Source organism: Meles meles, chromosome X (assembly GCF_922984935.1).
Source record: "Meles meles chromosome X, mMelMel3.1 paternal haplotype, whole genome shotgun sequence".
NCBI lineage: Eukaryota > Metazoa > Chordata > Mammalia > Carnivora > Mustelidae > Meles > Meles meles.
In genome coordinates, this window is record NC_060087.1 from 19,774,198 (window position 1) to 19,787,588 (window position 13,391).

Consider the following 13,391-nt stretch of genomic DNA (forward strand, 5'->3'; position numbering starts at 1 on the left):
ACCCCTTTGTCATATAACTTGAAACCTGGACTTATAATACCTCCAGTTTTGTTTTTCTTTTTCGAGACTGCTTTGGCTATTTGAGCTCTTCTGTGGTTCCATACAAATTTTAGGGTTGTTTTTTCTAGTTCTATGAAAAATGGCTGTTGGTATTTTGATAGGGACTTCATTAAATATGTGGACTGCCCTGGGTAGTACAGACAACCCAATTCTTCCAACCCATGACCATGGACTGTCTTTTCCATTTCGCTATGCCATCTTGAATTTCTTTCAACAGTGTTTTATAGTTTTCCAAGTACAGGACTTTCACCTGTTTAAGTTTATTCCTAGATATTTTATTGGTTTTGGTGCGATTATAAATGGGATTTTCTTAATTTCACCTTCTGGTGCTTCATTCATACAGGAATGCCAGGGGTTTCTGTACATTGATACTGTATCCTGAGACTTTACTGGATTCATTTATCTTGTAGTTTTTTGGTGAAGTCTTAAAGGTTTTCTTTCCTGTTTTTAAAAAAGATTTTATTGGGGCATCTGGGTGGCTCAGTGGGTTAAGCCTCTGCCTTCGGCTCAGGGTCCTGGTCATGAATCCTGTCATGATCTCAGGGTCCTGGGATCGAGCCCCGCATCGGGCTCTCTACTGGGCAGGGAGCCTGCTTCCCCCTCTCTTTCTGCCTGCCTCTCTGCCTACTTGTAATCTCTGTCTGTCAAATAAATAAATAAAATCTTTAAAAAAAATAAAATAAAAAAGATTTTATTTATTTGAGAGAGAGACACAGTGAGAGAAAGAATAGAAGCAGAGGGAGTGGGAGAGGGAGAAGCAGGCCTCCCACTGAGCAGGAAGCCCAATGCGGGGCTCAATCCCAGAACCCTGGGATCATGATCTGAGACGAAGGCAGCTGCCCAAAGACTGAGCCACCCAGGTGCCCCAAGGTTTTCTATTTATAGTATCATGTCATCTGCAAAGAATGAATTTTGCTTCTTCCATACCAGTTTAGATTCCTTTTATTTCAAATATTTACCTTTAATTTAAATTAAGCCTTGCATGAGAACTTAGTCCCACAAAAATATTACTGGTTCCTCTGACAGAAGTTTTTACATTAGATTGGGTGGGTGCATTAAATTAAAAGGTGACAACGTTTATACTCACTCATGGTACAACGTTCAGCTTATATAATAAGCATGAATACTGCTGGTCACAATGAAAAGTGTTTCTCTACATAGCAAACCTTTCCCAGAAAATGAGTGCAAAGTGCATTCATTAATAAAGGACAATGAGGAGAACAGAATCTGTCTCTTTTTCACTGAATTCAAGAATTCTGAACTTTATCCTTAAATGAATAAAAATCAGCAATATTCACCACATGGCCTAATTTTAACTGTCATTGGTTGGCAATTTAACCGCAAACAAGTCACATTATTTCATCTGCATATGTGAACTAAAGCATTTTACCTTATTTTGAATTTCCTGTAGGCCACTTGAATCTAATGTCATTGACCCATTAGGAAAGTACTTGGGAGGACCGGGGCCACATGTGCACTGGGATCCAGCAGTGCATTTACAATAAAAGCTGCTAACCCAGTGGCCCCGGCACCTGTTACTATATGGACAAGGTGGGCAGTCCCTCAGCTCACCTCGGTTCTTCTCTCTGCAACTATTGTTTTAATTTTGTCCCAAGAGGCCACATAATTGATAAAATTGATGAAGGGATTCTTTAGCATCTCTGGTCTCTTTTTCCCCATTAAATCAACAATCTTGATTTGTGATAAAGCAATCTTTCTTAGGACTCTACCACATTAGCCCAGAACAGACCACATCACATTTGTCTCTTCTGAGCACCTTAAATCACTCTATGGTAGAGAACATTCTCTCCAAAGTCTCTAAATTTATTCAAATAGAATTGTGCTGATTAAGTTTCAGACAAACTGAACCAAGAGTCACAGTTTTATCATAAGAGGAACTGGTCATAAAAAAAACAGCATAAAAAGTATAAACATAAATAGAAAGTAATTACCTCAGGACAGAGAAAAACAGAGTACAAATGTACTGAGGTCAGGAATAAGCCAAGAAAGGAAAGATATCAACCAGCACTGTGAAAAGTATAAAGAGCTGGACAAATGCAAGATCTTATAATATGCAAATTTTATATTCCCTACAGTTCAGGGTTCACGGAAGGCAAGCAAAGGGTAATACATGTAAAAGGCAGGCGACAGTGGATACAAATCACCATGGAAGGAAAGGATTATAGTATAAAGAGTAACTGAGTTAGCCTGGTTGGAAAGTGATGACCTTGCTGTCCTAAATACAGGCCATGTGCGACTCCGAGCCGGCTCTGTGACCCCCACCCCACCACCCCGCTGGGAGGATTTAAGAGGTTTTAAGGCAATGTTCAATACTGACTAAAGGGTTACAAATGGGAAGTAATACCTTACAGGTGATCTCAAGAGCCATTTCTTCATCTTCTCTAGGTCAAGCATTCTCGAGGATGAGGAAACTTGTGGAGTTTCTACTTTGGGGGGTGATAAGACAAGCCAATGGGAAAACCCTGAAATAATAACAGTACATTTATGAGATGTTACATTTAGAGCACAGCTTTAATATATCTGGATGACTGGCACAGTTAACACAAAAGTATTTCAGCAAAAAAGGAAATAAAGATTTCTTGGTCACTATGGGGATTATTCTTGGGACAAATTTGCTTCAGCTCATTAGTCCGGTGATAATGCCGGCAACATTCTTGGCCATTCTGGCTCCATCAAATGTGGTGAACATGAACATGAGCGTGTTCCATTTGTGCCGTGCTGTCTTACCAAATGCTATCAAATCTGGAAGGTCAACAATTCAGAATTAAAGGGACACTACAGGGCACCTGGGTGGCTCAGTTGGTGAAGCGACTGCCTTTAGCTCAGGTCATGATCCTGGAGTCCCGGAACTGAGTCCCGCATCGGGCTCCCAGCTCTACAGGGAGTTTGCTTCTCCCTCTGACCTTCTCCTCGCTCATGCCCTCTCTCACTGTCTCTCTCTCTCAAATAAATAAATAAAATATTAAAAAAAGATAAAGTGACACTACAAGAAAACAAAGACATATTTTAATCTCCAATCCGACTGCAATTAGGAAATTCTCAATTCTCTTTCCCATGCTGTTCCCCTGCCATCTTCCCTCGCTAGCCGATGTGTCAAAGCAGGCTCTTGCCGTTCCCACCAGCACTGAAAATACAAATTTCAACGAGCCGTGCACCCAGGGGCCACAAACATGAACAAACGGCCGACATGCACAGAACCAACACACACGACCACATACCGTTCCTCCACTGGTGAGGCCGGGCTGCTTCATTACACATCTCCCACCAGCACACGAGAAGCGGAAGATCTGTTTAAGCTGGGAGGCAACGGAACACAACAAGGGGTCATGGTGACTGTTTCCTTTCGTAGGTCTTCTCATCGCTGTCAGGCCAGCTATTACTTCCGAGTTACGTTCTCATGCTGGCCGGTGAAGCCTCATGTCTCTGCTCCGAAGCCGCTCTGCTTGACTCAACTCTCGTGGGGCTTGTGCCGTGCACACCGCCAGCTGGTACTGCCCTGGGGGGAGTTAACGGTTTTCTTTCACACGTGCACGTGCGTGCACACACACACGTACACTCAGACATACCACACACACAACCATGCATACCACACACATGGGCACTGGATAGGCTTCAACTGGCACTCAAGAACATTAAAAAAAAAGCAAAGCAACTTTTTTTTTAATTTGGAATTTTAATTATGTACATAAATAGCAACATGAGAACGAGTTCTAAGGCTAGACATTCTCTCTAGGTGAAAGGATTTCCGATTAGTCCACTTGTAGTATGGTATCACCCAAGATAACAAAGAAGCCTAGCATAGTTTATCCTGAAGAAGAAAGCCAATTTACTATGTTCAGTACTGACTTCTCTGCCATTTTTCTGTAGAAATATTGGTTTACCACATGGAGTTTCCAATGTTTACCTATAACTGAAAGAAAAAGAAAGCCATAAGTAAACTGCCAGGGGGGGAAAAAGAGACTCTAAAACTTTGTTTTTTGAAAATTCATTAGGGCTAAATTGAGAAACCATCAAATATTTACATTACTATTATGACCATAAGGACCTTCGTGCGCCAGAGAAAACTGTAATTATTTCTATTTTACAGACACTTAACTACAAAGCAGGAAGGTTTTGTGTTTCACCCAAACTACATTCAGATTCTCAACTGGCTGTGTACCTGAGCATAACTAAACAGACAGATGGATGAATACACAAAAAATAAATGCTTAAATGGCACAGCGCACACCACAACTCTCCCCTTCTGAAAAACCAAACAACTACATTTCCGTCCATCTGCTGAAGAAGAGAGTGTGATTACATCACCATCAGGCTGGTGTATACCTGTCCTCATATCACCTCACTATTCTTCTCTGGAGTGGAACACACATTATCCAAAGACATACCAAAGACAAAGGAATTCTTCTCCAGATTGCTTTCTTCCCAAGATGTAAAGAATCTACTTGGCAATTAGAGGTTTATCAATATTTTAGAGATATAGTTTTAGATACAAATATATCTTTTAGTATAAAACCAAAAACTTCCTAAGTTAAACATGTAAACCTCTAGCTTACCTTTTCCATTTCGGTTTATTAATCTCTTTAGGACTTCTCTAAGAATTCAATACATTTACTGCTTTGTTAAAACTGCAAAGTGGAAATGACCTATATTGATAAGGATTCAACAGGCCATGGGAGCCCATACTTGGAAATTATTAAGCAGCAGCTAAGAGGAGGAATAAGATAGATCTCTAAGTACTAAGAGAAAAAGATGCACGTAAGAAATTAAGTGGAAAAAAGGCAAGTTACTTCATTTGTTCGACACAGCTAAAGATAGTACTGCCTTATTCTTACCAAAACAGAGCCTCAATCTGACGGAGCCTTCAGATCTAACTATCAGTTTACAGAAAATGCAGAGAAGAGAAGAACCAAGAGGTAAACAGAGTAACACTAAATGGATGTACTCAGCCACAGCCAGAACATGGGATCTTCTAAAGGATAAATAGGCCTGTTTTTCAAAAAAATGAATGGCAAAGGGAAAATGAAGGAGAAGGATCTATTACAGTTTAAAAGGGACTTCGGGGACCTATCAGTCAAATGTAACGGGAAGATCTTGTTTGGATCCTGATTCAAAAAAACCAAATGCAAACAGACAATCAGGGAAATCTGCATACTACCTAAATATGAAATGATATTAAACAATTAGTGTTAATTTCCTTGGGTGTGATAATAAAATTGAGGTATGTTCCCTCATGGAGGTTTCAATGTACTTGCAAAACAATTCAAGGAATAGGAGCTCATTCTGTCAAAAAACCAAAAGAAGGTATGTATGGCTGTGCACACATTTACACACAGAGAAAAAATTCTGGAATGGTATGTCAAACTATTAACAGAAATTAACCATGGAAAAGGAACAGAAGACCAGACAAACTAAAAATATTTATCTAAAAAAATTTCCTTTTAAAAAGATTTTATTTATTATTTATTTGAGAGAGAGCATGAGAGCACAAGCGGGGGGAGGGGCAAGGAAAGAGGGAGAAGCAGCTTCCCCGCTGAACAGGGAGCTGGCCACAGGGCTTGATTGGATCCCAGGACCCTGGGATCATGACCTGAGCCAAAGTCAACTGCTTAACCAACTGAGCCACCCAGACACCCGCAAAAAAATTTCTTTACAACAAATATGTATCGCTTTTATAGTTGAAAACTCCATCTCCAACAGAGAAGTAAAAAAGTGAAGAATGAAATCAAGGTTGTATATACAGTAAGCTGAACCCTGGCCCAGAGTATTTTGGAAAGAGGAAATAGATATTTATGTAGTTTCCCTGTATTCCAAGTCTCATTGTCCCTGCAGTGAAACATAATATATTCAATGTCAAGTTTCTGGAGGACACATGTGGTTTCCTGGCTGCTCAAGTTCTAGTCTCTCTTCCAATAGCAGATCCACCTGGTACGCATCTGGCCTGGCTCTCCAGAGATGCTGATTCTGGGGGTGGGGCTTAGGCCTCTGTCTTTTAACATGCTTCTGCAGTAATTTGTTTGTATGATAAAATTTGAGAAGTACGACTCGGGGCTACCATATGAAGGGCTGAGATGTGAAAGAGGATCTGGGTTTGTTTTCTGTGACCCTTAAGGCAGGATCAGAACCACTGCATCAGAGTTACAAAAAGACATATTTTTGCTTAGTATAAGAAACGGCTTCCTAAAAATCAGAACTGTCCAAAGATGACTGCCCTGTGGGGTGAGGTGCCTATCAGTGAGGATGAAAAGTAAGAACACACAGGGCAACAGGGTATTTATGCTTGAGGCTGGCTGGGGGGCCAGAGGACCCCTCTCAAATTCTAAGACTATATGACTCTCTGCATCCCTAAAAGTATGGAGACAGCTTGAGAAAGAAAAACCTCACACTGAAGGCTTTCATGGATTGTAAATAGAAGTCATGATTTACATTAAATGTAGCAGTGATTTAAAAAAAGACTATAAAATTCATATTCACTGCAGAATATTTTAGAATATAGAAAGTTATATAGAACAAAAACTATAAAAAACATCCATAATTCTACTATACCAAGATATATACTTAAATTTTTTGTTGTATTTCCTGGTCTTTATTCTTTCTCAAAACGTACCATACTACCTTGATTTTTCATTTAACAAACTTCCATGCAATTAAATAATTACTGAAACATAATAACATTCCTCTTCATAGATATGCCAGAATCAAGCCACTTTTTGCAGCTCAATATTTAATTATTTCCAAACTCAATATAATCTTATCAGGAAATCACAAGTGCTATTATAGCATTTTTAATATATACACAAACTAACATTAATATAACTAGTGTTTTATACTTAGCTGGTATTCATGAGTAAATATTGAACAAATGAATGAAGACAGTGAATCGAGTATAAGAGCAGAAGAAATCACACCGATTTTCTGACTTCATCTGGTATCCTAAATTCCTCTAGCCTGAGGTAACTCAATCTTTAAAGAAAGAATAATTACACCTATGAATTCCCTATGGCACTTATGATAATATTTCCATATAATCTTGAGCTTCTCTACAACCATCACTCATTCAACAAATGTTTATTTAATGACTATCAGATGAATACAAGGATGCCTACAATAGTAAAGTGTTACTTGAAAAAAAACACAAACCTAAGAAATAATGGCACTTTTCAATTGTTTGAAACAGTTTTGTTAGGCAAATCCCAACTGCCAAGTTCTAGCTTGTCTAAAAAGGAACTTCTCAGGAATGGACACAAACAAGTGAAGGCACCTAAGTCCACAAGTTAAAGATGGAATGAAACATCATACTGGCCCTAATGGATCTACATGAAGCTGAAACTGCTATAATTAATTGAGTTAAATCAAGAACAAGTCATTTCAGCTGGTGCTAACAAGGCTTAAAAAAACTAGAGAATTCTCTTGTTCTTTACCTGATTAAAATGGGCAGAGCATGGAGCATTCTACTTATTTCCAGGTGAATTCTTCACATTTCCTGGCTTATAAAACAAAAATTAAGAATATTAATATAATTTAAAAAGAAATAGTGATGCTTCTAAAGAAAGACTGGAATGTCTCAGCATGCCCATCTTCAGTATTTGGCTGAATACTACATTAAATATTCTTATAGCGCAACCTGACCCATTTCTCAGTTAGCTGAAGGAATTACAAGGGCTCCCTGAGGGCCCTGCTGTAGACACTGACTTAGGCACAGAGAAGAGCAGGAACTAAATCTCCATTAATCCTCACCACAGAGATTCAGCCAAACAGCTGATTCTATAAAAAAAAAATCCAAGAGTGAAAAGATTTCTTTGCTACTTCGTGCGCTGCCAAAGCTAAAGAATTTTTTAAAAAATTAAAAATAAAGAATAAAGCTGTTCTTCTCTGTGTATCAGCCACCATAGGGGCCAAATCACGAAACATGTTTACTGTGAAAAGGGTTATAATTGGACCACACCCATTCTGTCTGGCCACCATCTGGGAACGTATAATTAGGTCATGTCATCTACCAGAAGTGATGTAGGAAAGTTTCTAGTAGGAAAAGTTCATGCGGTAAAGGTTGAAGGCTTTACTTTCCTCCCTATATGTTTTCAATACGGTAATCTGAAAACATGTTAGTAAGAACTGATATCCATGGAGGAGGTGAACTCTCACGAGATGGCAACACCAAAACAATAGGCTGTAGGTAAGCGGGCAAAAGGGCTGGGATCCCATGGTCTAGACTAGGTGCAGGTTCTCCTGGTGACCTTCTTGCAGTTATCCATGGGTGAAGGGGGGCTAGTAAGAAAGCAGGAACATATAACCAACCCCGTAATTTCAGAGCATGGTTTCTAGGCAACTCCAGGCTTATCGGAGTGGCTGAAAACTGGTCTGTAAGCATGGTGATCATATATCCTGGCATGCCCAAGTTATACAGGTTTATACCCACTGTCCCAGTATAATTAACAGCACCCCCTTTCACTCTCAAGCATATCCTGACTTGGATGATAAATTATATGGTTACCCTGTCTCCAGACCACATCCACTTGATGATGAAGTTGGGGGGAACAAGGCCCCGTGTATTGCTTGGCAGATCATCACACAACACCCACATCTACTTGTTGCTCTGAACAGAGTTCTCTCTACAGGACTCAGTACCATGTGCCTTACTGTATTCCTTGAGAGCCACAATCACACACACAAACACAAATGCACCCAGAGGCCTTCTTGCTGCAGCTTTTCCAACCTGCCAAGCTCTTTCCTAGGATGAGAACTTTGCAAAACGTATCCCTTGACCTAGATTGGTAAATCCCACTTTCTGCCTGGCTAAATGCTATTCATCCTCTAGATCAAGGCTTTCCCATCATGTGTCCTTTGATTTAGATGAGACCCTTTTATTCACATTCACAGCATCCATGTGCTTCCTGATTTGTAGAATTCCTCCAGTCATTTACTAATATATAAGCTGAATCATTTACTAATATATAGGCTTCGTGAGGGCACAATATCCCTAGGACCTCCTAAGTACATGGTATTTAAACATTTGTTGAATAAACAAATGAAATGCAAGAGAACCTAGAGATCTGATGAGGGTAAAAAAAAAATGTTCGGGTATGCAATTAATGAAAAACAAGAAGACATAAAAACAAAAAGAGACTTCATTTATGAAGGTAAGTGCAATAACCATGTCCAGCAAATGGGTCCATCATAAAAGCCATATAGTTCTCTACCTAGTTAAATATATTAGGTGTGAATTACCTTAATGTAATGCTTGTCAAGTACTTCTCTTTTTTTTGTAAGATTTTATTTATTTATTTGATGGACAGAGATCACAAGTAGGCAGACAGGCAGGCAGAAAGAGAGAGGAAGGGAAGCAGGCTCCCTGTCGAGCAGAGAGCCTGATGCGGGGTTCGATTCCAGAACTCTGGGATCATGACCTGAGCCGAAGGCAGAGGCTTTAATCCACTGAGCCACCCAGGTGCCCCGTGCTTGTCAAGTACTTCTAATGATATTCTTATATATTCTACTATCTATATTCACCAGCATCTCGATCTCAAAAATGTAAGATGCTAAATTCATAAGCTTTTTTTTTATCTTTTGGACATTCAGAAAATGGGCACATAAAATATTCTTCTGGTTGAGGAAAACAACTCTGTTGCTAGGAAATTTTTCTTGTTTGGTTACGTATCACTTATAGTATAACAAAACATGACAGTCAAATATCTCACTAAAGAAATATTGAGCCCTTCCACCCTATTACAAATCAGATCTCTCTTGGCAGAAACTGCCATGATCTCAGAAAAATAAAAAAGAAATTCTCCAACTTCAAAAGACAGACTGTGATTAAGTACAAAAGCCAGAAATTAACTTTTTTGGTTATTTTTCAGATAGTTGTATTTGAAATATTTTATAACTGATTCTCCTTATAATTTACTTTTGATGTCTATCAGGTTTCACTTTTTTTTAGGACTGATTTATTTAGGGGAGCTTCGGCGGGGTGACTGCTCTCAGATTTACTTATTTTAGAGAGAGAGTGTGTGTCAGTGTGGGGAGGAGCAGGAAGGGGAGAGAATCTCAAACAGATTCCCCACTGAGCATGGAGCCCAACACAGGGCTCTATCCCAGGACACTTAGACCATGACCTGAGCCGAAATCAAGAGTCAGAAGCTCAACCAACCAAGGCACACAGGCGCCCAGGTTTCATTGTATTTTTTGTTTTTTTTTCCATTTTATTTATTTTTTCAGCGTAACAGTATTCATTCTTTTTGCACAACACCCAGTGCTCCATGCAAAACGTGCCCTCCCCATTACCCACCACCTGTTCCCCCAACCTCCCACCCCTGACCCTTCAAAACCCTCAGGTTGTTTTTCAGAGTCCATAGTCTCTTATGGTTCGCCTGTTTTTTGACAATTAATACATTTTACTTAACCCAACATATCTAAAATACTAATATTTCAACATATAATCAGTATAGAAATAATGATAGTTTACATTCTTTTTATTTTTACAGTGTCTTCTAAGTTTGCTGTGAATTTACATGTACAGCATACACCTCAATTCAGACTAGCTATATTTCAAGAACTCAAGAGCCAGTGGTTGCCATATTGGACTATACAGGGCTAGAGGAATGAGGTAAATAGCGCTATGATGGTTCGTTTTATGTGTCAACTTGGCTAGGCTATAGAAGAAAATTTATTTTCTTACCACAGCCATGAACACGAATAATAATTTCTATTAGCAAAATCAAAACACTTGTTTTAGTCCAAACATGTACTTCTAATTAGTATGCACTGCCACGTGAAGAGGGATTTCCAGACAAACCTCTGAGGGATACCAGCCCACTGAAATGTCTGAGCCCCTCACCAGCTGATTATTTTGATCAACTACTTAACTTCTCCAAATGCAGTTTTCTTGTTCACAAAGTGGGGATAATAAAAGAACCTGCCACAGACTCTTTGTAAACAAAGTGTTTAGCACCCAAGGTCGAGCTCACAGCAAGTACTCAATAAACATTATTTATCCTAGGTAAAAGATCACATATCTTTTTGACGAAGAAATAAAAGTAAGGATAAATGACCTGTTAAAAACCCCAGTGATATCCTGGTTCACTGGCTAAGGTAAGCAGAATCAAGCCTCCCCCCAAAATGTCTGCATCCTAATGCTGGGAATTGTGACTGTGTTACCTTACGTGGCAAAGGTGAATTTATGTAGCCTGGAGGTTCAGGCTGCTCTCAGCTGACTTTCCAATAGGGAGATTATTCTGCATTATGACATGGGTTGCAACAGTCGGAGAGGGAGGCAGAAGACAGGGTCAGAGAATGGGACATGAAAAGAATTCAACTTGCAGTGGCTGGCTTTGAAGATGGAGGAAGAGGGCTGTGAGCCAAGGAAAGCTGCAGCCTCTAGAAGCTAGGAACAGGCCTCAGCTGGCAGCCAGCAAAACAGACCTTGACCCTACAACCACAAGGAACTGAAACAAATTCTGTCAACAGCCTGAATGAGGGGGGAAATACATTCTCCCCTGGAGCCGCCAGAGAAGAATGCAGCCCTGCTGACACCTTGATTTACACTTGTGACCTACGGGGGTCTAAGAGAATATAAATTTGTATGACTTTCAGCCAGTAAATTTGTAGTCATTTGTTTTGGCAGGATGGGAAACTAAAACACTGGTGGGAGGACTCTGGACTAGTGGATATAAGCCCCTCGGTTCCATTTCCCATCAGGAGCTGTCGGCTTCTCAAGCAGAAGCAAAAGTATGCAGTGTCACAGGACATCTGTCATGGCTGCCACGTGCGAGAGTCTGCCATTTTTTAAGTTTCTTATGGGGATAAACTCACTTTGCCCTCAAAGCAGCCCCATGTGGTCTTACTCCCATTTCCCAGAGTGCCTGAGCAATTTCCCCAGGTTTCAAGGCTTGTAAGAGGCAGAGGCGAGGCAGGGCCTGGAGCATCTGCTCCGGAGTCCACGCTCTCAGCCGCCAGGCGAGGCCGCATTCTGCTTGGTCCACCTTTCCTGATGCAAAAGCTTTATGCCTTTCAAAACAGGAGACGCTCCCCTTGCCCAGAATTTGTAACTTTTTATTTTGTTAAGTAGTGATGTTAAGAAAAAGAAAAAAGAAAAATTCATTGCCTAGTACCTTTAGTTTTTAAACAGCTGACACCAGAAAAGGCACCAATTCAGAACAAATTTAGCTTTATGGAAAACCCACCACATTGCCCTTATTTTTATTTATATTTTATTGTGTTAAGAAGACTTAACAGGAGATTGACTCTCCAGACAAATTCTGAAATGTACGATTCAGTCCCGTTGACTTGCAGGCACAGTGGAGTACGGCAGATTCTAGAACATACTCATCTCGCGTGACTGACACTTCATACCCCTTGAACAGTAACTCCCTGAGCCCCTTCCCCACACCCAGCCCCTGGCAACCACCATTCTGCTCTCTGTGCCTGCGAGTCTGACTATTTCAGACACTTCATGTAAGTTGAATCACGCAGTATTTCTCAGTCTGGGATAGAAATACCCAAAAGGATCACTGTGAAACCACGCAACTTACTGAGAGCTAAACTTGAGTGTGTTTAGCAAGCTGTGGAATTTGGAATGGAGGAAGAGAAAGCGCGGTGTATTTACGCAGGGTGGTGGCTGTTGCTTCCCTTTCATTTTCCTGCTGAGCCAGCAGGGGCCTGAACACAACTATTAAAAGCCCGGCTTCAGAAGTTCTGCTCGCTTTTTGCATTAGTAACAGGTTTATATTTCTTCACGGATTTTCCTGCCCTTTAAAGAATTATTAAGATCTTGCTTTTTAGTTTTTGTTGGCCTTTAACGGTCATTCTACAATTTTTTCATAGTAACTTCTTACATTTTTTTTTAAACCTAGTGAAAACTAAACGTGCCATTTACTGAGACACACTGCTATGTCTGGCTAATTATAGGACAACTCCAAAAGAGCCATCTGTGACCCTGGGGCCCCACGCCCACAATTGGCATCCATCTCGGATACTCACACACTGGGCTGATACTTGCGAAAGGGTTTCAGATCAGCAATGGGCAATCAGTAAATAGTTTCAGGCTTTTATTAAGCTCCTAGACTCAGAGGGAAAAACCATAATGGAAAAAAAATCAATAAAACCAACTACAGTAAGAACTTCTGATTGTCAAATGACACCCAAACTGAAAAGACAACCCTCAAACTGGGAGAAGGCATCTGCCAACACGTGACCCACAATATTAGCTTCTAGGAAAAAAAAATAAAGAACCCCTGTAAATCACTAAGGTAGAAACACATTACTCATACCAAAAAATGGCCAAAAGACAGGAGTAGGTGTGTCAGGAAGAAAAAACCAAT

At 40.1% G+C, this 13,391-nt stretch overlaps 1 protein-coding gene across 2 annotated transcripts in view; it reads right to left on the reverse strand.

The window, feature by feature from the left end:
- Positions 1 to 3,734: 3,734 nt before the first annotated feature.
- The window catches only part of APOO (apolipoprotein O), a 60,245-nt gene continuing 50,588 nt past the window's right edge, over positions 3,735 to 13,391 (reverse strand). Inside the window, exons 8-9 of one of the 2 annotated variants that reach the window (XM_045994443.1) lie at positions 7,500 to 7,565; positions 3,735 to 3,991 (exon numbers count right to left, since the gene is read on the reverse strand). In XM_045994443.1, coding sequence (XP_045850399.1) covers positions 7,530 to 7,565 — 36 coding nt within the window. In that variant the 3' untranslated portion in view covers positions 3,735 to 3,991; positions 7,500 to 7,529. The remainder of the gene's footprint in view (positions 3,992 to 7,499; positions 7,566 to 13,391) is intronic. The other variant, XM_045994444.1, reaches the window with a different exon arrangement.